Source organism: Barbus barbus (genome assembly GCF_936440315.1).
Source record: "Barbus barbus genome assembly, chromosome: 40".
Lineage (NCBI taxonomy): Eukaryota > Metazoa > Chordata > Actinopteri > Cypriniformes > Cyprinidae > Barbus > Barbus barbus.
The window spans coordinates 15,979,370-16,003,790 of NC_136718.1; the positions used below are offsets into that span (position 1 = coordinate 15,979,370).

The 24,421-nt window shown below is 38.2% G+C and overlaps 1 protein-coding gene and 1 long non-coding RNA gene across 2 annotated transcripts in view; one reads left to right on the forward strand and one right to left on the reverse strand.

Annotated features, from left to right (window-relative positions):
- The window catches only part of LOC306859311, a 49,270-nt gene that overhangs the window by 796 nt on the left and 24,053 nt on the right, over positions 1-24,421 (forward strand). The window contains exons 2-3 of the long non-coding RNA XR_013783295.1: positions 92-110; positions 2,837-2,926. This is a non-coding gene — a long non-coding RNA (uncharacterized lncRNA). The remainder of the gene's footprint in view (positions 1-91; positions 111-2,836; positions 2,927-24,421) is intronic.
- On the reverse strand, positions 6,836-22,899 carry LOC306859308 (fidgetin-like protein 2). Its single transcript, XM_079400286.1, has 3 exons — positions 22,746-22,899; positions 20,884-21,025; positions 6,836-11,306 (listed from the first exon to the last, which is right to left on the reverse strand). The coding sequence occupies exons 2-3, from the start codon at positions 20,906-20,908 to the stop codon at positions 9,268-9,270; spliced, it is 2,064 nt and encodes a 687-aa protein (XP_079256412.1). The 5' UTR covers positions 20,909-21,025; positions 22,746-22,899; the 3' UTR covers positions 6,836-9,267.

Sequence of the window (24,421 nt, forward strand, 5' to 3'; positions counted from 1 at the left end):
ATTCTGTCGTATATGTGTATTATGCATTACGTGTGCCAGAAAGTGTCTATTAATTTTAGCATGTTCAAACTTTTTTTCTTCATACATAAAGAGAGTATCTTCACACTTTTGTAAGTATCTTCGTTTTTTATTATATTGCTTTGCCTATTCATTGTCTGCTCGACGTCGTGGTCTTAATGGTCATTCATTTCTTGCTTAAAGTTCATATTGTATTGCTTTTATTTTATCAACATTAATGGCACCTTATTATTTAATATGCATTTAACCCCATTCTGTCACTGTGTTGTAAAACAATAATTCTAATAAAGAACTTAAGAAAATGAAAGGGAGAGAAAATCCTCTTCTTAAACACCTAGGAATGCATAATTTACCAACAACGAATATATTGTAAATATAGGTATTATAAATTATAAATAGGCTATACTATTCACACTATAAATTATAACTCACCTGAAAACAATAATAAAAAATAATTACAAGGAAAATGGATTAAAATAGTTAGATATCAAATTGTACGTGATATATTTAATGAACAAGGCAGTGCTACTGAAATTGTGCTGAAAATCAGAGAATCAGTGATAACTACAGAAGGAAAAATTCAACTGTGGGATCATCACCAATGAACACAACACAAACTAATATATCTACACATTCTCAGTGGTTGTGTATCAAAATCTAGAGAGCTAGCAAGACAACATTTTATGCATCATGCTTGTTCATAAGAGGTAACTTTCTATTTATCAAGACAAAACGTCACTTGTAGGCGGGGAAACAACGCCATTTCTGCTCGAAACGCTTGATTTCCAGTAAGGAGTTTCGAAAGAGGTTTCCGTTTTCTCAACTAAGCTCGATTTCTTTTGCGTTTTCATTATTCTGGTTTCTTAATTTAAAAAAATAATAATATAAAATATATATTCATTGCACTAAAACAAAAAGCCGGCGGTGTTTCACTACAAAGAATTAAAAATCCAATGAAAAGTTCCAATTTATCATTGAATAAAATAAACCAATTTAATGTTTACGACTTAAAAACAGGCAAATTCAACAATGAATGTATGTATCAATATACCCCATTCTGAACAATTCATGTGGAATCTCGTGAGGTGGAGTGTTGCCTTGTCAGCGGGTTATACTTTGTATGTAGAGGTTGCTTGTGTAGTTTTTCTGCTCCCTACTTTAGCAGCATAGAAATACAGAATTTGACGTATTCACGATTGTTGTTTTGTGAATAAAGTCGCTAATTTTATCAGTCTAGTTTGCTTGATTTGTAGAGTATCTGGCAGCACATCAGGAAATGTTGAAGTCAGGAAACTGCATAGTCATTAGTACGGCAAGCCTATATAGAAATATTTCTAATCTCACACTCGCACCCAGAATAACATTTTTTTGCTCGCTGATATCTTTGAGAAATGACTATAGGATAATGTAGGCGTGTAGAACATTAATCAAACTAGATTTTTACTCCTCCCAAAAAACATTATTTTGTGCTACCACTAGAGGGCAGTGGGTCACTATGTGGAGAGCGAGCTGACCTGTGTTGGTCATGTTAAGTTTAAGTTATGCAATGAAATTAAACGGTAAAAAATGAAAGATAGTTCATGTAAAATAATTCTAAATTTACTAGTTTTAAAGATTAGATTAATTCAAACTCGTCCCATATGGTCCATGTTCATGCAGTGAAGTTTGTTTCAAGCTTCAGGCATTCCTCATATCAAAGCCCATTTCCTGACCGGTCATGATACATTTGGCCTGTCTGAGGGCTGTTGAGAATGCTGTATGAGCTTCAAGGGTTGTTTTCATGTCCAGCCTTAATTTAAACAAAGTCAAAGTTGACTTGATCAGTCTCCCGCTGATAGAGTTTGACAGGCCCGAAACAGAATTCTGAAGTAACAAATGTTATCAATAAAAATTCCAAAATAGTTGTGCAAAGTGTTTAATTTCTGTCACAACAAACCATTTGCAGCTGTTTTGAAAAGTAACAACTGTGAAAATAAACATATGGGAAGTAAAAAACTTTATAAGACGTTATCAGAAATTGTTCAAAAACATTAACATGAATGATGCCAGTTGATATTTTTGGGAGCCAATTTCAACTTAAAAATTCACAGCATAAAAACTATGATAGAATATCTGTTTTTTGTTTTTTTTTTGGTAACAATTTAGGGGCCAATTCTCCCTGTTAACTAGCTGCTTTATTAGCATGCATGCAAATATTATTAGCATATTTGCTGCTGTTAGTACTTACAGCACATATTAATGCCTTATTCTGCACTTCCATATTTTAGATCCCTTAATTGTAGCCCATAAACTTAGCAACTACCTTACTAAGTAGTAATAAGCAGCAAATTAGGAGTTTGAGGAAAAGCTATAGTAAATATTAACTATTGAGTAGTGATACATGTTTATACACACATATATGTGTGTGTGTGTGTGTGTGCATGTTTATGTGGTTTATGAGGACACAAATTTGTATAATGACATGGGTATGACAGAGGTATTACAATATGAAGGTGGTTTATGAGGACACTGCCTATGTCCCCGTAATTCAAAAGGCTTAAAAAAACATACTAAATGGTGTTTTTTTGAAAATCTAAAAATGCACAAAGTCTCATGTGAGGGATAAGTTTAGGTGTAGGGTTGGTGTAGGGCAATAGCACACACAGTTTGTTCAGTATAAAAACCATTACGCCTATGGAGAGTCCCCATAAACCACAAAAACCAACGTGTGTGTGTGTGTGTGTGTGTGTATTTTATAGGAAGGCAAAAATCAGCAAATTGTTAGTGGATTGATCTCTTGTTTGTTTACTCTGCATTTTTTTTCTCCCCTCATTCACAGCTTGCCATTATTTTGGGGTCTTCTTAGGTAAAGGCCTAGAGCTGATCAGCACCTATGGCAGCACATCTGGAATCAATACAGCTGAACTGGGTAACTAGAGGGTTTTGGGGGGAGTTAGGGCTAAGGGTTGGGCTAGTTACGGTTTTGGCCCTGGGGGTCCATGCGTCCCTGACTCCTAAATAGACTTGATTGCTACCAGCTGGCAGCCTTAACTCACCCTGTGTCAGGGATCTCCTCTGATGTCAACCTTGTCAGTATCAAGGCTAGACAGGACAAAGGAGAGTAAGACACGAGCAGTTATGAACAGAGGTGTAGGCAGGGTCCTGAGCTATGGGATATCTTGCTGCACTGCATGTGAACTCTCTGGTTTGCATCACGAACATTTCTACCTTTATGTGAAAAAATGGAGGACAAATTCCTTTTAAAAGTAGAACAAAATAGATCTGAATTTGATGTAATGCAAAGCTTTTTGTGAGGACCTTAAAGCATAATATGATCTTGAAAGGCTAAATCTGAATATATCAAAGCTTAAATCACAGAGACTGACTGCAGAAGACATGACAAATTCAAAATGCTTCTGCATTTGCATTTTTCTGAAAAAAAAATCCTGTCATGTTTTAGGACAACAGGCAAAATGATTTGACCTTTAAAAACACTCATTCTTTTTCATATGCCAAAACCACTCTTAGATGTAATATGTTGCTTTTGCTGTATGTTTTGGGTCATCGTCCATTTGTACTATGAAGCGCTACCTAATCAACTTTTGGCTGAATCTGGGCAGAGAATATATCCATATGCACTTTAGAATTATTCCAGCTGCTTCTGTCTTCGGTCACATCATCAATAAACACCAGTAACCCAGTGCCACTGGAATCCATGCATGCTCATGCCATCACACTGCTCCACCATTTTTCACAGATGATGTTGTATGCTTTGTTCCAAGCCTTCTCCATACTTTTTTCTTCCCATCATTCTGGTACAGGTTGATCTTAATTTCAGCCATCCAAAGAATGCTTTTCCAGAAGTGGTCTGGCTTTTTTAGTTGTTTTTTGGCCTATTCTGGCCTTGTTTGCACCTTGTGGTGAACCCTCTGTATTTGCTCTCGTGAAGTCTTCTCTTGATTGTAGACTTTTATAGTGACACGTCTGCCTCTTGGAGAGTGTCCTTCTCTTGGCTGAATGTTGTGAAAGGGTTTTTCTTTACCATGGAGAGGATTCTCTGATCATCCACCACTGTTGTCCTTCAGTGTGTTTTTTTTTCTCAGAATGTACCAAACTGTTGATTTGGCCACTTTCACACCATTTGCCATCTCTCTGATGGATTAGTTTTGTTTTTGAAGCCTAACAATTGTCTGTTTCACTTGTATAGAGAGCTCCTTTGACTGCACAATGTGAGTTCACAGCAACAGCTTCCAAATGCAAATGGAACAATTATAATCAAATCTAGACCTTTTACTTGCTTTATTGATATAGAAATAAGGAAAGAAAAGCCCACACCTGTCCATGAAGCAGTTGAGTAAATTGTCAGTAACACTTTATAATAACTGCGCACTATGAATCATTAGTTAAGCATTAGTAAATAGTCAATTCATCCCTTATAAAGTATTGTTCCAACATTAATAGGCATTAGTATGCAGTTTATAAATACAGCTATAAATGTTTTGTTCTTGTTTTTCAAGATGCAAAAAATTAAACTGTACAACTGTACACTTAAATTTTTTTTCTATGAAATTGCAGGGGTTTATTTTTGTACAGTTTAATTTTTTTTTTTTTTTTTTGCGTCTTGAAATAAATATTTCTGAGTTCTGTATCCCCCTGTGTTGTGTTTGTTTATTTTTTCTGTTAGGAAGATAACTGAGCCTTTAAATCTCCTTTGTAATATATATGCTTATAGATCAAGAACAAGGCATTTTGCTGTACTTATAAACTGCTTGCTAATGACTATTAATGTTGGGACAATGCTTTATAAAGGATGAACTGACTATTTACTAATGTTTACCTAATGATTCATATCGTGCAGTTATTATAAAGTGTTACCCAATTGTCCAATTACTTCTGGTCCCTTGAAAAACGGGGGAGGCTACATATTAAAGAGCTCTAATTCCATAACCTTTTCTACAATTTTGATGAGAATATCCTCAAATTAAAGCTCAGAGTGTGCACTTTAAGCCCACATTCATTATATAACTGTAACTTGAATATGTATGAGTGTGCATGTCTGTGTTGTGTATTATGTACCGAAGTTTTATATAATATGTATATTCTGATCATTTATTATAATAATAGAACATTATATATAGCTTTGATGGATTATAATATACTTTAGGGGATGCAATATACTTTGCAATTATTTTTACAACTTTTATATTCTATCTACAGCTTTCATCTTTCAGATTCTTGATGCTCACATCCACAAATTTATCAATAATCATGAATATAATTTGAGAAACTGTAGGAAGGGTCTTATGAAAGGTGTAAATTGACAGATAGTCATGTAGGTGCAACTGAGGGATTTTACATTACACACTAGGTATTCATATTAAGCATTATATCATTTTTATAATACACATGCACCTTTGTGTATTAGCACATATGAATGTGTTTATTTGCTATCTTAACAGTTTGTTATAACAGTAGTCATTTTTAGCTTTTCCTAAATGCTGAATCGGAACACTTTATCATTCTGTAATTTAGATTCTCCTCTAGCTCTGGAGGCAGAGAGGTCGAATTCAAGCTGACCAGGTCACATCACTCAGAGTGCACCAGCACGGATGGTTGCTATGGTGAGGGTTATGGTGGAAGACATCTAGGGATTGATGAGGAATGTTTGCTTGCTCAAGTAAATTTTCAATTATCCTCAACAGGAAACAAAACATTTTTTATTTTTTTATTTTGCCTTTACACTTTTATATGCTCAATTATAATTAAGTAAAAATATAAATAGGAACTTTCAGAATTGTCCATCAATATGTGAAATACAAGCGTCACTGGATAACCAAATAGAGGTAGTGCTAGAAAAAAATAACACTCTGATCAACTCCTTTCAGTGGAAAGGTAATTATTGACCTTCAAATTCGTATTATTAACCCTTAGTGCCACCACAAGGTGTGTGTTATTGAATGTATGAATTGAAGGATGTTATTTTATTCTACTGGTATCTGGAGATTAATTATCCTTTAGATAGGGACTGGAGGGCAAAGACTGTATATAACCCTGCATTATTCATCTTAATCAGAGACTTAATCATCAGCATCCATCAGCACTATACTTTAAATAAGAGATTAATTTCCATACTACAAAAATACATTGGACTTAATGAGGGTTATGTTGAGGGTCAGTTTTGATGCATATCCTATAGTTTAAGACAACGGTTGCAATCACACGTAATTAAGTCAATTCCCATCATATCTGTATGGACTATATCTCATGCAGCCATAAGATAAATTATCTAGCTTTTCTTTTTTGTACTATATTGAACCCTTGACCACAGAGCACCTTTATTTGACACTCCACCCTGAATCCACTCCTGATCATTGGGCAGTGTTTAAATGTTAAACGTTGATTGAAATTAAGCAACAAAGTACTAAACGATGAAAAAAGATCCTTTTCATTTGTTGAACTCTCACAGCTCTAACTGTCTTATGCGGAAGCTACAAGCAAATATTCACTTTATATATATATATATATATATATGTGCACACTCAGAAGAAAAAAATTAATTACAATTTAAAAAAAAAAAAGCTGTCATTTGGGTAGTACCTTTTCAAAAGGTTTACTTTTGTGTCTGTATTGGTATCTAAAAGATACAAAAGATTCTGTTTGAAAAGGTAGTGACAGCATTTTTCTGAGAGTGTAGAATAGCATGACCCTCAATATTCCACAAATCTTAGTTTTAATACATCATTTGATAATCTCACTGATATTTTGAAATCATGTGCATGTAAAGGCAATTTACCTTCACAATCTACCACTTGGACATTTACGGGAAGACGAGCCATTAAAGTTTTTTCGACATATTCTCTTTAATATTGTAATACTTTTTTTCTTAAAATACAGTCTTTTCTGAGGTAGACCATTACAGTTCAAGAACATTATCATTTTTATAACAGACATCAAAAAAGACATGAAATAAATATTTTCATGTACAATATGCTGCAAAAATGAGGTAGAAATGGTTACAGAAAATGCACAAGAACAAGATCCAAGAACAAAGTTACTTTACTAATAGATTCAAAAGAGCTAATTAATGACAATTTTGTTGGACAAACCGTTAAACTGCTTAGTATCTTTGTGTTCCTGTTTTGAAATCAGCGAAATATCTGTATTTGCCTATATCATCTTAATAAAAATGGTATATCTCAGTTTGAATGAATGGAAATTGGTGCTGAATGTTTCTACACAAGATGATGTATTTGTGCGTGTTGGATGTCCCCGAGTCTACCAGGTTCTGTAGGTTTTTGCCTCTTCGGCATTGATCAATATGTGCTCCTGGGGTCATTCTTATTGACCTGTGTGGCATGAGTGAAGCCACCAGCTGTACTTGAAGAGCCGAACAGTACTATAGGATTACTAGACATCAGTCAGAATATGGCTTCTCCAAAAGATCGACTTCTCTGTGTGTAAGATAGAGGAATGGGGGATGGGAAATCAGCTCACCACATGGCTGTACAGGGCCAGCAACCAAGGGGACAAACCATTGTGCTAAGAACATGGGGTGTGCTGGGGGTAAAGGAGTGATCAGCGGCTGTTACATCACAGTTGATCAAAATTCAACAATCCACAAAAGCCAGTCTACGGACATTATAAATAAACTTAATCTCAGTTTCTTCAGCAGTAGTAATTTGAAGACATCTGATTACTCCATGCAACTTTTATGTAGCCTACCTTATAAACCAAAAAAGCTGAACATTTTAAACATTGGTAGAGGCTGCTCCATCTGGATTGTCTACATGATGGTATAACACAATTTATGATTAGACATGATTAGCTGCCAATTATTTATGCATATATATTTATAAACATTCTCATCCTGATCTTTGGGTTGTTTCTTTTTTGCTCCTCAAGTACTTACATTGGTTGTTTTAAAAGGACGCTGACATGCTTTGTACCTTGGTTTCTGAAAACAGTTTGTCCAACAAAATCAAACGTCTTGTTTGCCATCTACAATAACACTTCATGAAGACAATCATCACTCCATCAAAAATCTACATAAAAATAAAGGGTAAGGATAAGGGAAAATGTTTTCATAGAGAGTTAAAAACATGGATTTATGGCATCAGATATTCTCTGAAACACCTGAATTACATTCATTGTTTGTCTTTGTAGCATTTTCAAGTTTCACCTAAGAGGTAACCGCACAGATGCAGTGTGTATACAGGTCTGTGTCAGGTCTGTTGCTCACCTCCAACCTCAATGCTTACTACTAAGACCCTAAGATTACATACATTCTTTATAATTTCTGAGGTAAAGAAATTCTTCCTGAGTATTTCAAACAAGACTACATATACTAATAAAATAAACTGGGTAAAGCAGAAGAGAGAAAATAGTCATTCACGGACCCTTGCTTGTTTTTGTGTTTGAGGGTCCTGAGAAAAGGCTCTCACGAGATTGTGAGGAATGTGATGGGTTGTTTATATATTGCTGTAATTGGGAAAATATGTATTATCTTCAACAAAGTGTTCTGAAAGAAGTGTACCAACAGTAAATGTCTGTCTTTCTATTATCTGAGTTTCTATGGATTAGCATTTGAATACTTTTTGGGTAGCAATGCATACTCTTTTGGTAAAATGACCATTTTGACAAAGTGCACAAGATTTGACCGCGGCCTAACAATCAACTTTGTAAAATACTGTTGCTTTCTTCCCTAAGAGGTTGCATAACAGTAAATACATTTTGGTGAATGCTGTGACTTGGACATTATAATGTTGGTGAGCATTTTTGGTACAAACAAAGTAGTTTTGATAAATCCTAAGCCCTTTAACACCAAATGATATTTAAAATAAATCAACACAAATAAAACAACACCACTGGAGTGGACTGGCAATAAATAGGATCCTGAGAGTTGTAATTAATGGGAGTATTTTTCAGGAAAAGTCAAGTTATCTATAACCTCCAGGTTTAGTCCAGGATCAAGGCTAATTTGAATTCCAGTGAAATTCCAAAATATAATTCAGACTTTCTATCAGATATGCCAAGCAACTAATAAATGCTCCTTCAAGAAAGGCCTAATATTTCATTTCTTTGGGAAAAAATAAAGTATATGTATATTTATAGAAAACCAACACACCATGGCATGTTCCCTAGATTAAATGCATTCAATCCAAAATGTCTCCCCACCATAAACTGTAATTTCAAGTCCCACTCTTTTGGCTACAACAAGTAGTTAAAAAAAAAAAAAAATAAGCAGTCCCCAACCAGTGGCTGACTAGGTTCTCAGTGGCTATAAACCTTGCTCCACTCCATACAAGTGTCCAGTTCTTTGGGGGTGCTGTGAGGGCGTATCTTGCAGAAAGCATTTTCAAAGTCTTGGAAGGTAAGGGAAGAAAGGGATGAAGGGAGGCCATGCAAGGGCACGGGTGCAGAGGCAGAAGCTGATGCCAGAGCCTGCTGGCAGAGCTGCAGCAGCTCCCAGATGGAGAAGCCTTCTGAACGCTGCAGTACTGCTGACATCTCCCTTTCGCCCAGACTGCAGCCTTGGGGCGCCAGCGCCAGCAGAAGCACATGTCTGCGTGTGTTTCCATCTGGCAGGCCTATGTGGTAACGCTTGGAGAAGCAGCGCATAAGAGGATCTTTGATCAAATCAGGCCGTCTTGTGGTGCACACAACCAGAACCATGTTGCTCTGACCATGTTGAATCTTCTCTAGCTGGGCCTGCAGTTGCTGTCTGAGACCTTCCTCCTCCACGGCCTCCACCTCGCTGAGCAGCACAACTGCAGGTTGTCGGGCTGTTGCCACCGAGAATAGATTTGCAAGAAGTTGCTCTGCATCTCCTTTCAATTTAGAGGCCAGAGTTGCACAACTCAGCCTATAGAAGGTAGCACCCATTTGAGATGCCATGGATCGTACCAGTGTGGTTTTGCCCCCTCCTTGAGGGCCAAACAGCAGGACGGTTCTGGGTGGGCGGATGGCAGGGTTGGGTCGCAGGACAGGCCACAGCACGTCCTCCTCCAGTGCTGCTTTGATGTGACAGTTCCCAGCCAGTTCACTCCAAAGCAAAGCTGGACTGCAATCTTGGAGTTCCTGGCTCACTATCTCCAGCATTTGGGGCTCCATGCTTTTCATGGGATCAGAGCGCTTCTGAGACCGATGCTGGGAGAAGCCTTGCTCTGCACCTCCGTTCTCCCCAGTCATGGCTGCCGGTGGACTGTAGTCCCCTGCGGCTCCATACGATGGTGAAACCAAGGGCTTTAGCCCACTGTACTTCCCCACTTCGTCTCCTTCCAGGCTCGACTGAGATGAAGGTTTACAAGGCTTAAAGGCTTGAGGATCCGTGTTGCCCGTTCCAAAGCCATTTCCACGGCACTCCGCTTTATCAGTGACCCCATATGGAGAATCTCCCCCAGCTTTTATGGGGTCATAGCTATATTTCCTATAGCGTGAATTGTCTCCATCTTCCTCATCGAGGGTCATTTCAAATGCTTTTCTCTTCAGAGAGCCACCAGGCTCTGAGCCCCCTAGACTGCTGTTCTGATAGCCATAGCTGCCACCAACCACTGTGGGTCTTGATGGAAGAGGAGAAGGGATGTAAGGGCCTGTTGGATGGGTGTAGCTAGGAGCAAGGCTAGTCTGGTGAGGGTAGGTGCTAGGGGGGTAGTTGTAAACAGGGGTAGAAGATGTGTAACTGGGGAGAAGTGTGGGGCTAGGCTGAAGGGCATGTAACGAGGCTGGTGGAAGTGCTGAACTGGGTTGGGGGCAGTACCCTGATGAGAGGTAGGTGCCATTGTAACTGGGCAGGTAGTCACTGGAATGGGGCCCACTGCAGGAGCTGCTCCCGCTGTATCCTGAGTCTGAAAGGTTGCTGTTAACTGCGGACACACTGCCCGAGCCTGGTGGGCCTGCTGATGTGGGAACCACCTTTGGTCCCGACAGACCATCATGAGAAGGAGGAAGTGCCAAGGGATACCCCCCGTCAGTGCTGTGCGTTAGAGGCCAAGGTTCCAGTTCACTTTTCTGGCCTCCATTAAGGGCCCCAAAGGCTCCAGGCTCAGGGTATGTGCCCACAGCAGGGCGTTCGTACGGTGAGTCTAGCATGCCAGAGTATTTCTCAGCATAGCGCTTCAGTAGGTTGGAGGCAGTAAGGGCTGAGATGTCATCATTTGCCCAGGCGTAGCTGTAGGAGCTACGGTTGCGGCTGGGGTGGAGCTCAGACTTGTGGGCAGGGGATGAGGTGGTGGAGGACACGTCCAAATGCTGCTCAGGCCACTGGCTCAGGGGCTGTGCATGCTCCGGGTTCCAGTGCATCTTCAATAGGCCTGCCGGAGACAGCAATTTGTCAGATTATGCAAGAACTAGATATATATCAACAGCATACGTTCATACCATTCACAAATCAGTCTTAGATCCGGTGATTTTTTTTTTCCTATTAGAGAATTATAAGACTAGTCAAAATGACTAAAGACACATTATGGCCGATAGCGGAGCTTATTTTTTTGTCATTCTGCTTAGTGACAGGACTCTTTTGGTATTGTGCATGCATGCAGAGGGAGTTTTTCTTTTTCTGCAGTCTGTATAAAAGAAAAGGGCTGTGAATTTGCTCCTTTCAAGCCCTCAGCCATGTAGCAGCCTTGTGTTGCCATCTGTAGTTCTCCCAGAGGAGAAACTGTTATCAGCCTGTGCATGTTTCCCTCAATACATCCCCTCTCACCACCAGTCCATCCACAAAGCAATTCTCCAAAAGGCCTCTGTGGCCAGCTTGACAGAGGGAGGGAAAGAGAGGGAAGAAGGAACAGAGGGAGAGAGGGAGGGGACAATTTGGGGAAAAGGGGGGTTACTGGTGGACAAAATAGTTGTGCTATTCATTGGCCACTTCCCATGAAGCACTGGGAGTGTGGAATGCCCTTTCCTCTGGCTATCCTGTGATTAATTATGCTGGCCTAATATGAAGCGGATCTGAATGCATATGAGGACAAATAAATCTGAATAAAAAATTTAAAAAGTGTTTTTTTCCACATCCAGTCTCCGCCCTGTCCCTTCCCCCTCATAAAACACATTAGCTTTTCTGAGCTTCTAGAAGTGCAATACATTTGATAGCATCCCAGTTCAAAGGCACTTCATAAGAAAATGTACTAAAATTGAACCATCACAATGAATCAAAATGCATCATAACAGCATAAGAAATATAATTAATTAGCAAGATGCATAATTTATGTCTGTTATAATAGTAAAAAGATTTAAATCCTTTAATTGGAAGTGCATTTCCTTTCTTGGTCTTGAGAATTTCAGGGAGCAGAGAATAGTTTTAAAACCAGACATTTCATGAGGGTCTGCAACTGCTCCTTCCAGAGGCATTAACTAAATTCCACACATAGCATGGCATTATTGAACTGTCAGGAATCAGCCTGGGGTGAGGGCTACAAGGGAAAATGAGGAGGTAAAGGGAATAAACTACAAATCTTCATCATAGGCTGCAATCTGAGGAGAAAGTTATGATTAGTTATTCACTCTTCTGTCAGAGTGTGCAAGCTGCTGCTTTATTTCCATTTAAATCAAGTTTCAGTCCAGTGTGCTATGTTCCACCTCACTCTTTTTCTCCAAAAAACTCGGCCCTCCCCCTTTGTGTGCTCTTTCTGTTTCTCAAACTCTCGCCCCTCCCGTTGCCAAACCTTCCCATGTGTGTCTTCAGATTACGCCTGCTATTTATTCCAAAAGATCACACCAACAGACCAGATGGCCACTGGATTACCATGTCCTTCATATTCATATCTAGAGCCTTAAGTTCCCCACGTACAAACTAGCACCTTACTGCTATTGCTGATTTATAATATAACTACAAGATAAAACCAAAAAATCCTCAGAATTTGTAAACAAGATGAACACCGGTAAAGCATTTGGTCATTGTCCAGTCAGTAGAAACAGTATATGTCCAGCAGGCCAATCCCATCTGCAGACTGGTTTGTGAAGTGCATGTATGGAGCACAATAATGGGGCCAGTGTGTGAAAGAGATGGATGGCAGCCCAGGGGAGCTCATAAAACCTGCAACGGGTAGAGAATGAGGAGGGGGATTGGACAGCAGGCGCTCTGGCCAGTGTGTGTGCGTGTGCATGCACGCGCATGAGCCTATCTGAGAGGATGGGGCTTGACATTAGGGAAGTCATTCAGGCGGCCAAACTGCTGTCCACTCTATCAATATACATGAGTGTGCATGCACCAAGACACATGGGAAAGCGCTGCCAAACCATACAAGGAAGTGCCATTTGGGGCAGGCTGCTTCAAGAAGAAGAGTTAACCTTAATATCCCACTACCCAGCTAAAAATGCTATCCATTAGCATGAAATAAACCACAGATGAGCTGATCTGCAATTAGAGCTACGCCTCAGCGGGGACTCTAATAATCTAGATGTGATTTAATCTGTGTTTCTATTTAAATCACCACAGCTGCTGAGATTAACTCATTCTGGGCATTTGAGAATAGATGATCCAATTACACCGGCAGAAGTGCAAATTGACCACTGAAGGCCATTTATTTCTGTGAATAAATGACAGAATCAAGCCAAAGAATAATTTATAAAGTATGCCAATAAAGAGTGAAATTATATGTTTTGAGAAATATAGCTGCAGTCACACAAGAACAAAGAATATTCTATTAAAAAAGATCTCTTAATTTCTTTCACTTTACATTTTCAGGTTGTTTATTGGCATCACAAAAACTGTACATTTCTCTTGCCAAAGCATTTGCATTATTAATATAATGAGAATTTATGCACTGTAAAAAAGTAAAATATTGATTATATTAACTCCCATTAATAATATTATTAATGAAAAAAAAGTAGTGCAAAATATTTTATTCTATTTTATTTTTTTAGATTTTATACAAAGAAAGTAGCTAATTAGTAATTAACAAATTTAAAGGTGCACTGCACTTAGATTTTATGTTTGCCAATACAGCAGTATCATTTTCTTTATCAAAACTTTCTATTTGCAATAAGCCTAATTAATTCTGTTTAAACTTAAATAATGTGAGAAAATGTGCGCCTGTAAACAAAAATAAATAATTGGAAAAAATAGAGATTTCATTGAACAGGTAATTAAGATGTTTAAACAAAATGGAAAAATGTGTTATGAGTTTAAGTGTTATGCTGGATACATGCCGGAGAAAGTGCAGCATCGTCTCAACATGGATGCAACCAGGATTCATTCTCCTCCCTCTCACACACATATACCTAAATTAACACGAGAGGCTGGAGTAAACAGAAGAGCACTGTGTGGGTTAAGAAACCAAGGGCCCTTTAAACAAAACTTCACTGTCCACATGGGAGCTCCTGGCCATTGCTTTGTGTCAACCGCGACGAGTGGTTTGCCGTGGTGGCTCTGTGCGGGTCCGAGGCTGGCAGAGAGACAGATGTTTCCACTGGTCGTCTTACTGTCTGTGTGTCCATTGTTGCACAGCCCATCCAGCAGACGTCCTCCTGGCCTGACAATCCTGTTGGTCCTGAGACAAAAGCTGAGGGATCCTATTGTCAGAGGCCTGCCTAATTATGGAAATCTTATTAATCTATTCAGCAGCAGTGCGCTGACAGCCTTTGTGCCGTCCTGGGATTTATTGAGGGTTCTTTTGTAAATGTGCGCATGTGTTTGTTTGTGTGCGCCATCTTGATTTCACAAATGTGAACTGAATAAAATAACTAATCGGTTAATATCAGTAGATTACAATAAAGCGCTGCTAGGAAGCCAGGATAACCAAAATATTATAGGTTGAGGGAGCAGAAGGTTCTGCAATGTGAGAGCCGAACAGGCCCGGCTGCCATAGGATGCTCAGCTTTTCACAGCTCCCCAGGGGTCGCGTGCACTTTCAGGCCACGTCACTTTTGTTTTCCTGCCCTGAGGAACAAAACCTACATGGATGCAACAAGCCTTCTGGGACATGGGGCCATTAAACCAGGCAGATTGCACAGGGGCCAGTTGTAAACAGGAGCAGCCTGAATCAATCCAATCAGGCATTATTGTGGGCACCCACTCCCTAAACCCCACACATAGATTTAAGTAGGTTTATCTACAAAAAGACACCCCCCTCATTGCATATTCAAATCTAAATCTACAAACACCGTTTTCGTCTTCAACTAAACGTCATATAGACAAGAGTGTACTTGCATTTATCTGCCCTAACACTGTTGAAATAGGAGACAACTTTAAAGGCAAGCGATGGGAAATAACAGCACACACACAACTTCTCAGTCCTGAGAATTTGATTAATTACGATCCATCTCTGTCAGTAAAACATCAAAACAACCTAAAAGAGGTAGTTGTACGGTTGAACAGCGAGCATCCTGTTAGGAATTATGTCCCGAAACTTCAGCCCACAGTGCTGGTATGTGTGGAACTCCCTTTGATGGACGCGGATGCCACAATAGAAAGGCTCTTTCAAGAGAGAATAAAGATGAAGGAGGGAGAGAGAGAGGGAGAAAGATGAGAGTAGATCTGGTTGAAAAGAGCGCAGAGGGAGGATTGTGTTTACATGAATTAATCACCTCACTGCAGATAAGATGGCACCCTGTGTTCTAATCATCAGCTGATTTGTATTCCGTAAACACGTCTCTAAATCAATGCTTTAGGCAGAGGGACTGCAAAATGTTGATGATGAAGCCTATTGGACACTTTAAAGTCATGCAGAGCCTTTACAGGAGTTATTGAAAATCAAATACAGGTTATATTTTTTATGCTTTTTCATAATAATTAAAATTCTAAATAAATAAATAGCATTGAGATATACAATAATTACACAATTCAATATAATGGACAAAAATAAAAATAAAAATCACACAAATTACTTTGAATATCCAGTTTTCCAATATCTTTAGATGGAAAATAATGAAGAAACAAGTGTGAGATCCTTCCTCCAAAATCCTGACAATGGCACCTCAGAATTTACAAGGCATACATAATAGGCCATAACTATGACAATTTTTTATAAATTGATGCATTAGTTACAGAAGTGTTGTTAACATGATCTCTCTGTCTCTTTCTGTTGCTCTTTCTTTCTACTCATCTGCTCCCTTTTCATGGGCCTAAAAAGATGTAATAGCAGAAGAGGCAGTGGGCCTTAAGAGTTTTCACACCTGCTCCTCAGCGCACTGCCAGACGCCATGGCTCTTTTCAGCCAGGACCCGTGGGGTCCCTAGAGGAAGGAGCCTATCTGTTAGAGTGGCAGTGAAGGATCTGATTTTTTTCTTCTCTTTCTCTGTCACCAGTCCTCCATTTGAGCTGCAGTCCATAATCTCTGAGCTTTGAAGTTGTTATTGCTTGGCCTTTTGGGACACTGTAAGTGTTGCAATCTGTGGGTTCATGTTGATGATAACTATAGTAAATATTGAGTCTAACAGCATAAGAATAATGAAAAATCAGCAATGTGACAAATGCATTACGTAATGTAGGCTATTGCTCATGAGAAAATGATTGCAAATTTTGAATATTTGCACATTTCAGATTGTATACATATTTATATTTGTATACAAGTCTGAAATCAAAACAATTATATAGGCACATTCGGGGGAAATGAAAGTGCATGTTAAGCACAATATCTGTAATCTATATGTATCATTACTTGTGCACATTTTAGCTCATATTGAGCTAAAAATGATAAAAACACACAGCCTTGGTGGTTTGAATGAATGATTAGATGCTCATAATTTTAGAAACAACATCCCCATCCCCCTGACAAGCTAATTCTTGTCCACAAATGGCCAAATGCCTGGCACCACTCCCCTTTAGGAAAAACAGGGTTCCTATTTTCTGTGTCCGCAGGCCAGGTTTAGGTCATTGTGTCCACTAATATATCAAAGAACAGCTGTCCTAAGGCTCTGGGATGACCAATCACCCCCTTCCATCTGTCTCTCTTACCCAATCTCTCCTCCATCTCCCCCTGTTCTCCTCCATCCCCTTCTTCCAATCTCTCTCATTCCCCCTCTCCCTTCCTTTCCACCCTGCCCCCTCACGGAGTTCCCGGACTGCGTTGTTTATTGAATGTTGTTATTTAATGACCCTACAACCGTGTTGGGATTTTCTGTGTGCACACTCAAAAATATGACTTGGAATGGATCAGGTTTATTATAGTTAAGTACAACTAAACTAAGTACAACAAAAAAAAATATTACTTGAAATCAAGGTAACATTATTTTAATGTGTCCTTGTTACACAGGTTACACGTACTTAAGATTATATTAACAATTAATTATGCATAGTTACATGCAAGTAACCCTATAAGACAAACCCTAATCCTAACCCTAACCATAAAGTAAGTACATGTAGTTAATTAATATTACTCAGTAATTAACTGTATAATTACACTGCAACAATGACACCTTAAATTAAAGCGTAACTGAAATCAATATTAACTGAAACAAAATAAAACATAAAAAATTAAATGTATATTTGCCAAGGCAATATTTCTCATTTTTGTTTAGTTTAATCTAAAGTACTAAAACTTAAAAAGCATCAACAAAATATAGACAAACATAGACAATAATATAGACATACAAAAACTAGTATAAATTACAAAAAATATTCAAATCTGATTCAAAATATTAACAAAAACTTTAATAGTATAAAAATGATACTAAAACAACACTGAATTGGATGCAGGACATATAGTATATGTAGATGTATATTGACTTTGCTGACTACAGACTGGACAATACGGTGATGTTACGCAAATGCCTTATTTGTAAAAACTCATTCCAGCTTACACGAATAGATCACCCAAAAATTAACATTTTCTCATATTGTTATAAACCTGTATGGCCTTATATTTACATTTATGCATTTGGCCAAACACTTATTTTATCTTGCTAGCAATATCCTCTACTGTTGAAGTTACAGGATGTTGAAGCTATATTCTGTGAGAAATTATGCTTTTGAAGAATGTTTTTGTTCATATAATGAAAGACAATGGGGTCCAAAACCAATATTGGAGCTCATTGACTTTCATTGTATGTGCAAAAAAAAAAAAAAACACCAACTGTTCTAGTCATACAGGTTTGAAACAACATACAGTGAAGGTGATGACACAATTTTCATTTTTGAGTGAACTACATCTTAAATTAGAGAACCACGGACAAGCCCTTTGAGGCATATCTTGGAATATCTTGGAGCAGAGAAGCTTGACGCCCAATAAGCCTCAGAAGCCCCAGACTTAATTGGAAGCGTAATTGTGGCAGCAACGGGCCTAATGAGCTGTCTTCAACGACGGTGAGATGATGAGCAGAGGCGGGGGGTCCCAGGCAGAATGTGTATCTCTAAGCCCCTTTCCCCACAGCCGCAGTTTCTCTTCCATCTCACTGACTACACTGCGGGCTAATTAAAGTCCATTCACACCCGCCGCTAATGACCCCGCGCTCATTCACACAAACACTTCAGCACCTTGCCTGTTTACTCAAGGGTCCGCATGCCCCTCCAGAGCCACATTCACCCCGTCGCTCTCATTAGAAGAGATGTGTTGGATGCTCGTTGTTAATCGCTTCTTCTGAGGCATCCAGTGCACCCCTTCCCATAGTCCCAACTCAAAGCCTTAATGACTTAACAGATGCAATTAGAGTGCTTCTTCTGCCTGGGCCTTCAGTGTGGAGAAGTAAAGAAATGAGGTCATAGTAAAGTGAGAGAGCTGAGGCTATACTTGTTTCTCTTTAAACAAGGAATATGCTGGACAGCAGGGCCCCTGAGCAACAAGAGTTAGAGCACTCGTGGGCTGCTGGCCTGGGACTGATTTAAGGGTGTGTTTGAAGTGCAGATTACAGATTCTTTGCACCAAATCCCTCCAGGAGTATCCATGGCCCCAGGAATCTCTCTCAGATTTCCTTCAACTCTGAATGCTCTTCAGCTTGCGGTTCCTACCTACGTGCTCATCAGAGCAACACTTATAATTGTTTATGTATGCAACGAGAGTGCATGCAACTGCATGTGACAAACATCAGACAAAATCCTCAAATGCGCATAAATGCTTGTCTTCTCCAATCAAACATAAACACCAATGTCAGAAATGCTTCACAAAGTTGCTTCACAAAGAAAATTCCAGCATGGATGTGACACTATTCACATCTATATCACATAAGCTGCCCTACATTCACCTGACTCTGGTGACTTATGAATGAGGAAGAATGAACAGGAAGGACATATCAAGACTGGGAACGACTGTGAGAAAAAGGAATTTGCCTGAGTTTAAAAGCTCAAAGAGTAAACAGGAGGGATATCTAACACCCTTGTGTGCTGTCCTAATATCACACTAGACTTTCAGGGTGAACAGTCACACGCACATACGTACAGCCCACAAAAGCATCAAAATTTAGAAACAAGCAGACCAGTTACTAAATCCAAAATGCATGCTGTAGGACTGGAAAATCAGGATCTGTGACATTAGCCATCTAAAATTTGTGGCTAAAAGGTGTGTACACTAAACAACACACAAACAGCTGTCCAGATCCTCAAAGAATTCAAAATATTCTGACAGGGCTTTGTGACATTTTTGAAAATAAAGTGAGATGGACATTTTTTAACATAAAGAGAGATGGACTAGACAGCAAACATTTAAAAACTTACTTTAAAAATGACTGATTCATTATACAGCGGCAAGCATATCATAACAAATTATAAATATAAATTAATGCATAATTTATATACACAAAATATTGGAGTTCAGGAATTTTTTTTAAATGTTTTTAAACAATTTATCTGAATTAGATTTTTTTTACATAAATGTCTTTACGATCAACTGAATGCAATTTAATGCTGAATTAATGTATTTAAAAAAGGTATTTTAAAAAATGACTGACCCCAAACTTTTGATGCCTTTTTAAATAGAATATTTTAAATGTATATTAGATTTTAATGTTTATTTTACTTCTGCTTTACAGCTTCTGAGGATCAACTAATTAGCTTCTACGGAAATGTGGAATTATCATTAGTATTGATTATAAAATGTCTTCCCCTCATCAAACCAAGTTTTCTTCTAAATCATATGCACAGAATTCAGTTTGCATGAGAAAAGGAATTTATCAAAACAAACAAAAAGTAGTTCCATTGGCACATCTGACAAAAGGTCCTCTGAATGCCTCACTAAATGGAATTATAACACCATATTAGACATCAATGGTAATCGGTTGATGCAACAACCTAGCCAGCCAGCTGAAAGGTATTCAAGCCGGTGACTCATTAATACATGATTACATCTCAAATTGAGGTGCCTTGGTCCTTTAGTTTGATTTCCCTCCCTCTTTTCATGTAACTGCCATGCCTATAAAGCACAGAGAAGAAGAGCTAAAGAGTGGAGAAAAAAGCATCTCTTCAGGCAGAACTGGGGGAAGAAACCCCATGCTGGCCTACAAACAATGCTGTTTTGGAGAGGGCCAGAGCAGAGCTCAAATGAAGCCTGGCAGGGGGGTTAGGAATGGGGGCTAAAACTGGACACGTCAGTTATTAGGTCAGTCGAGAACTGTGAGGAGGGGGAAGAGAACTGGAAAAAGGGAGGTAAAAAAGAAGAGACAGAAAGACAGATTCAGAAAAGGACAGAGATACAGGAAGTAACTGTGCTAGTAAGCTGGACACCGGTGGTTAATCATGGTGAAATGACACTGGCAGAACCACAGGGTTTCTCCTGGTAGAGCCATCAGCTCACCTCCCACACCTGTCCTACCAACTATGACATACACCTAATAATAATGTGGCTAAAAATATTGTGAAGAGAACACCTGGGAAGTTTTTTTTGTTTTTTTTTAAATGCACCATTGCTCAAACTGGTTTACCAACAAACTAAACACTTAAGTAGCAGTAGGGGAATTTATCACTAATCTAGAACTGACAATAAGTTATTTATTGCATTTTGATGTCAAAAATGTTAAACTTACTATAGGGAACAATGGGACTCAGCATTCTGCGGATCTGGTCTCGATTACGGTAACAGTTCTGCAGAGAAACCCAGGTTAGCGTCTGTACGGCTGTAGTCCATCGCTGGCGTGTACTCACATTGGGACTCTAAAAATCGTGTTTCTGAAAAAAAAAAAAAAAAAGAGCAGCAGCGATCATCAGGGGGGAACATCCATCATATACACATACACTGCACTGCATTATTTTATCATGTAATAAAAACAAGTTTATGATGCATAAATGCAAGTAAGGTACATGCAACCAACAATCAAGAACCTCAAAGCCATCATCTCAATTTTAGACAGGAGCGAAACAGTCACGGACACAGGCACTCTCACTGTGGGCTTGAACACACATGGGGTATTCATTAAGAGCCTGCACACAGGCATTAAGCTGATTGTATGGCTGTGTCCAGCTTCTAAAAAGGGCTTTCTAAATCTCTCTGACAAAAAGAACCATGCATACCATAGCCGTTCTCCTCGCCTCATAACAGCAGCAGAGAGCATGCTTTCACAAAATTAAGCTCATTTCATCCCTAGCCACACACTCTCCTGGTTCAATTATCTCTCTTTTTTTCTATGACAGATGCAAATAAAAAAAGAACAACAACTATATTGGCAACCACAAAAAGAATGAAAAAAAAAAAAAATTATATAATTAATATCATATGGGTTTTAAAAACTTAAATGACAATACAATTACACATTATAAAACATAGTCTTGAAAATGAAAATGCAAAGATTTAAAAATTTTAAATAATAATAAAAATTCAATATCGAGTGATTTTAGTTCATCACAAAACACGGCCAGAACAATTTGCTTGGTGTGCTTCAAAGGAGAATGTAATTTCTTCCCAAGTGAGCATGTAGGAAAGCTCACACATGAATGAAAAATATTACATAATAATGCTAGTCAAACAGTGTGCCTTCCAGCGCTGCTTTCAGGAAATGAAATGGTAACTGACACACGATTCATTACAAAATTAGACATTAAATAATGATAAAAACAACTTTAAATGTACAGAATTATTTTTTGTTTGTGTTTTAATGGTCAGTTTATTACTGAACATAAACGGAGTCAGATTAACACATATACCTGTAAATGAGTGATAACAAAATATACGCTAAAGAACTATGTAATATAGTATATTTTATATATGTTCACTTACATTTCATGTAACTGCTGGTTTTACAAAAAAAAAAAAAAAAAAGAAAATGAGAATGAAACCAGTTAATAAAGTGTATTATGTAGATGTTCTCTTACAGTTCATGCTGGCTTTATGACAGAAATTAGATATTGTGTGACACTTTACTTAATATTGTATATTTTTATGCTCTCTTACAGTTCATATAACTTCTGGTTTTATGATAAAAAAAAATTTAAACTGTAAAACTAATACTGTCAGAATCGGGACATAAATCAGCTAATGACAGATAAACTCCAAATCTTCATTCCAGGATGGTGCTTTTGGAATAAATTAAACAAAAACATGGATCCTTTTACATTTGCTCAATGACCGAAAGACTATTGCTAAACCAACAACCTCTAAACTTGCTGAGAATGAAGGCTGACACATCTATATACGCAACACATGCACACACATGCAGAGCCGTACGCTTACAAACCGACACCTGCATGTAGTGCTGGGAATGCAGAAGAGGATGTTTCACATTAAAGGAGGGAGAATGCAATGAAACGGAGTGAAGAAGATGATGAGTACGGGCTATCAGAAATAGAGGACAGCACAATGCAGAGTTAATACTTTCAATCATTTACAGCTTCAGACAAGAACACCAGCAGCAGTAGCAGCAAAGTGTCCAGTTTAATATTAAAGTAGACTCACCTACTCATGCCTGCATTTTCCACATCAGATTCAAAAGCAGTTAGATAATTCCTGGAGCAGACAGGCTCGTGTGTGCAGTACTATGCTTTTTTCCACATATGGGACACGACTCAACTCTCTCTCTCTCCCTCTCCCTCTCCCTCTCTCTCTTTCCCTCCCAACCAGGAACAACAGAGCACCCACACACACACACAATTACCCTCCCCCAGCTTCCCCCATCCCCCTCCCTCCCTCTCTCTCTCTCTCTCTCTCTCTATTTTTTGTTAAAACTATTTAAGCAGAGAGAGGGAAAGAGAGAATGAGATGAGGACTATGGGGTGGGGGCAGCTGACCAATCATGTTTGGAGTGCAGGCTTGTATTCTTTTTCTGGGAGAGAAATAGAGAGAGAGAAGGCTAGTTGTGGGGGGAAAGGCAGAGGTTGAGCTAGTCTAGTCCCTGAGGGAATTAGGGTAAAGATGTTTATTTTGGTTGAAAATGGTAAAATTACTGCTGACTCTAAAATGCTGGCCAATGCTTGATATGTGGTAAACATTATACTATCAAACTGCATCAAATGTCTCAAACCAGTATGAAACGTCAATTCAAACTTAAAATAAATCCAACATGACATTTCTAGATCACAGACTCATTTATATAGTTGTTAAAATGAATTTACACATAGACATAGGCTACTGTACTACCATTTAAAATGTAGTCTCTATTTATATGAATCATTTATTTAGCAAGGATGCATTAAATTGATTAAAAGGTGACAGCAGAGACATTTATAATGTTACAAAAGGGTTCTATTTAAAATGAATGCTATTCTTTTGAATTTTGAACTTTGAACTTATTCATCAAAAAATTCTTAAAATCCACAGAAAAACAGAATGGCTGCTTTCATAATAATATGAAATGTTTCTTGAGCAGCAAATCAGGATTTTAGAATGATTTTTTAAAGATCATGTGACTGGAGTAATGGCTGCTGAAAATTTAGTTTAGCCAAAACAGGAATAAATATATAAAGGTTAAATTGCAACAATATCTCACATATCAAATAAATGCAAACTGGGTGAGCATGAGAGACTCAAAAAAGTCATACTAACCCCAAGCTTTTGAATGATCTTAAATATTTGTCATTAAAATAACTTGTGCCTCAGGGCTGTTTCTCCCAAAAGCATCGTAGCTCCATTGGTTTCAATGGGTCTATGAAGTACTTTTAAGCTTACAATGTTTTTGGGAATCGCAGCCCATGATTAGTGGAAATTTCTAGATAATTTTTTTTATCAGTGACTGTTAACTTTGTAGATGTTAAGTGGACTTTCACAAAAAAATAGAATGAAAAAGGCATAATTTGTCTCAAGTCAGTATTAATTGTAACTTGAAGTGAGTCCAAAAAGATTTTCTAGACAATTCTAGTTCACTGTCATATTTGTAGCTCTTAAATATTCTCTTAACATTTATATGGCAAGCGTTACATTATCAAAATTGATAATTTATGCCTCAGTTTGGTAGAAGTTTCTAGGCAATCACTAACTCTCTTTTCTGTAGCTGTTAACTGAACTTGCGTCATAAAAGGTCATGACCGCTACAGGAACACTTGATTGACACCAAAGTCCAGTTTGACATGCTCAAGCGATTTAGCTCTGCTTCTGTACCTATTTCAACATAAGAAAATGCTGAATGACTAAATGAT

What these genes read in the sequence shown, in the direction of transcription:
- LOC306859308 (XM_079400286.1), bottom strand. Translation starts at nt 20,908, where the DNA reads ATGCTGAGTCCCATTGTTCCCTATA. An exon ending in GAGTCCCATTGTTCCCTATA is followed by an intron (nt 11,307 to 20,883) that starts GTAAGTTTAACA and finishes TGTCTCCGGCAG; the next exon opens with GCCTATTGAAGATGCACTGG.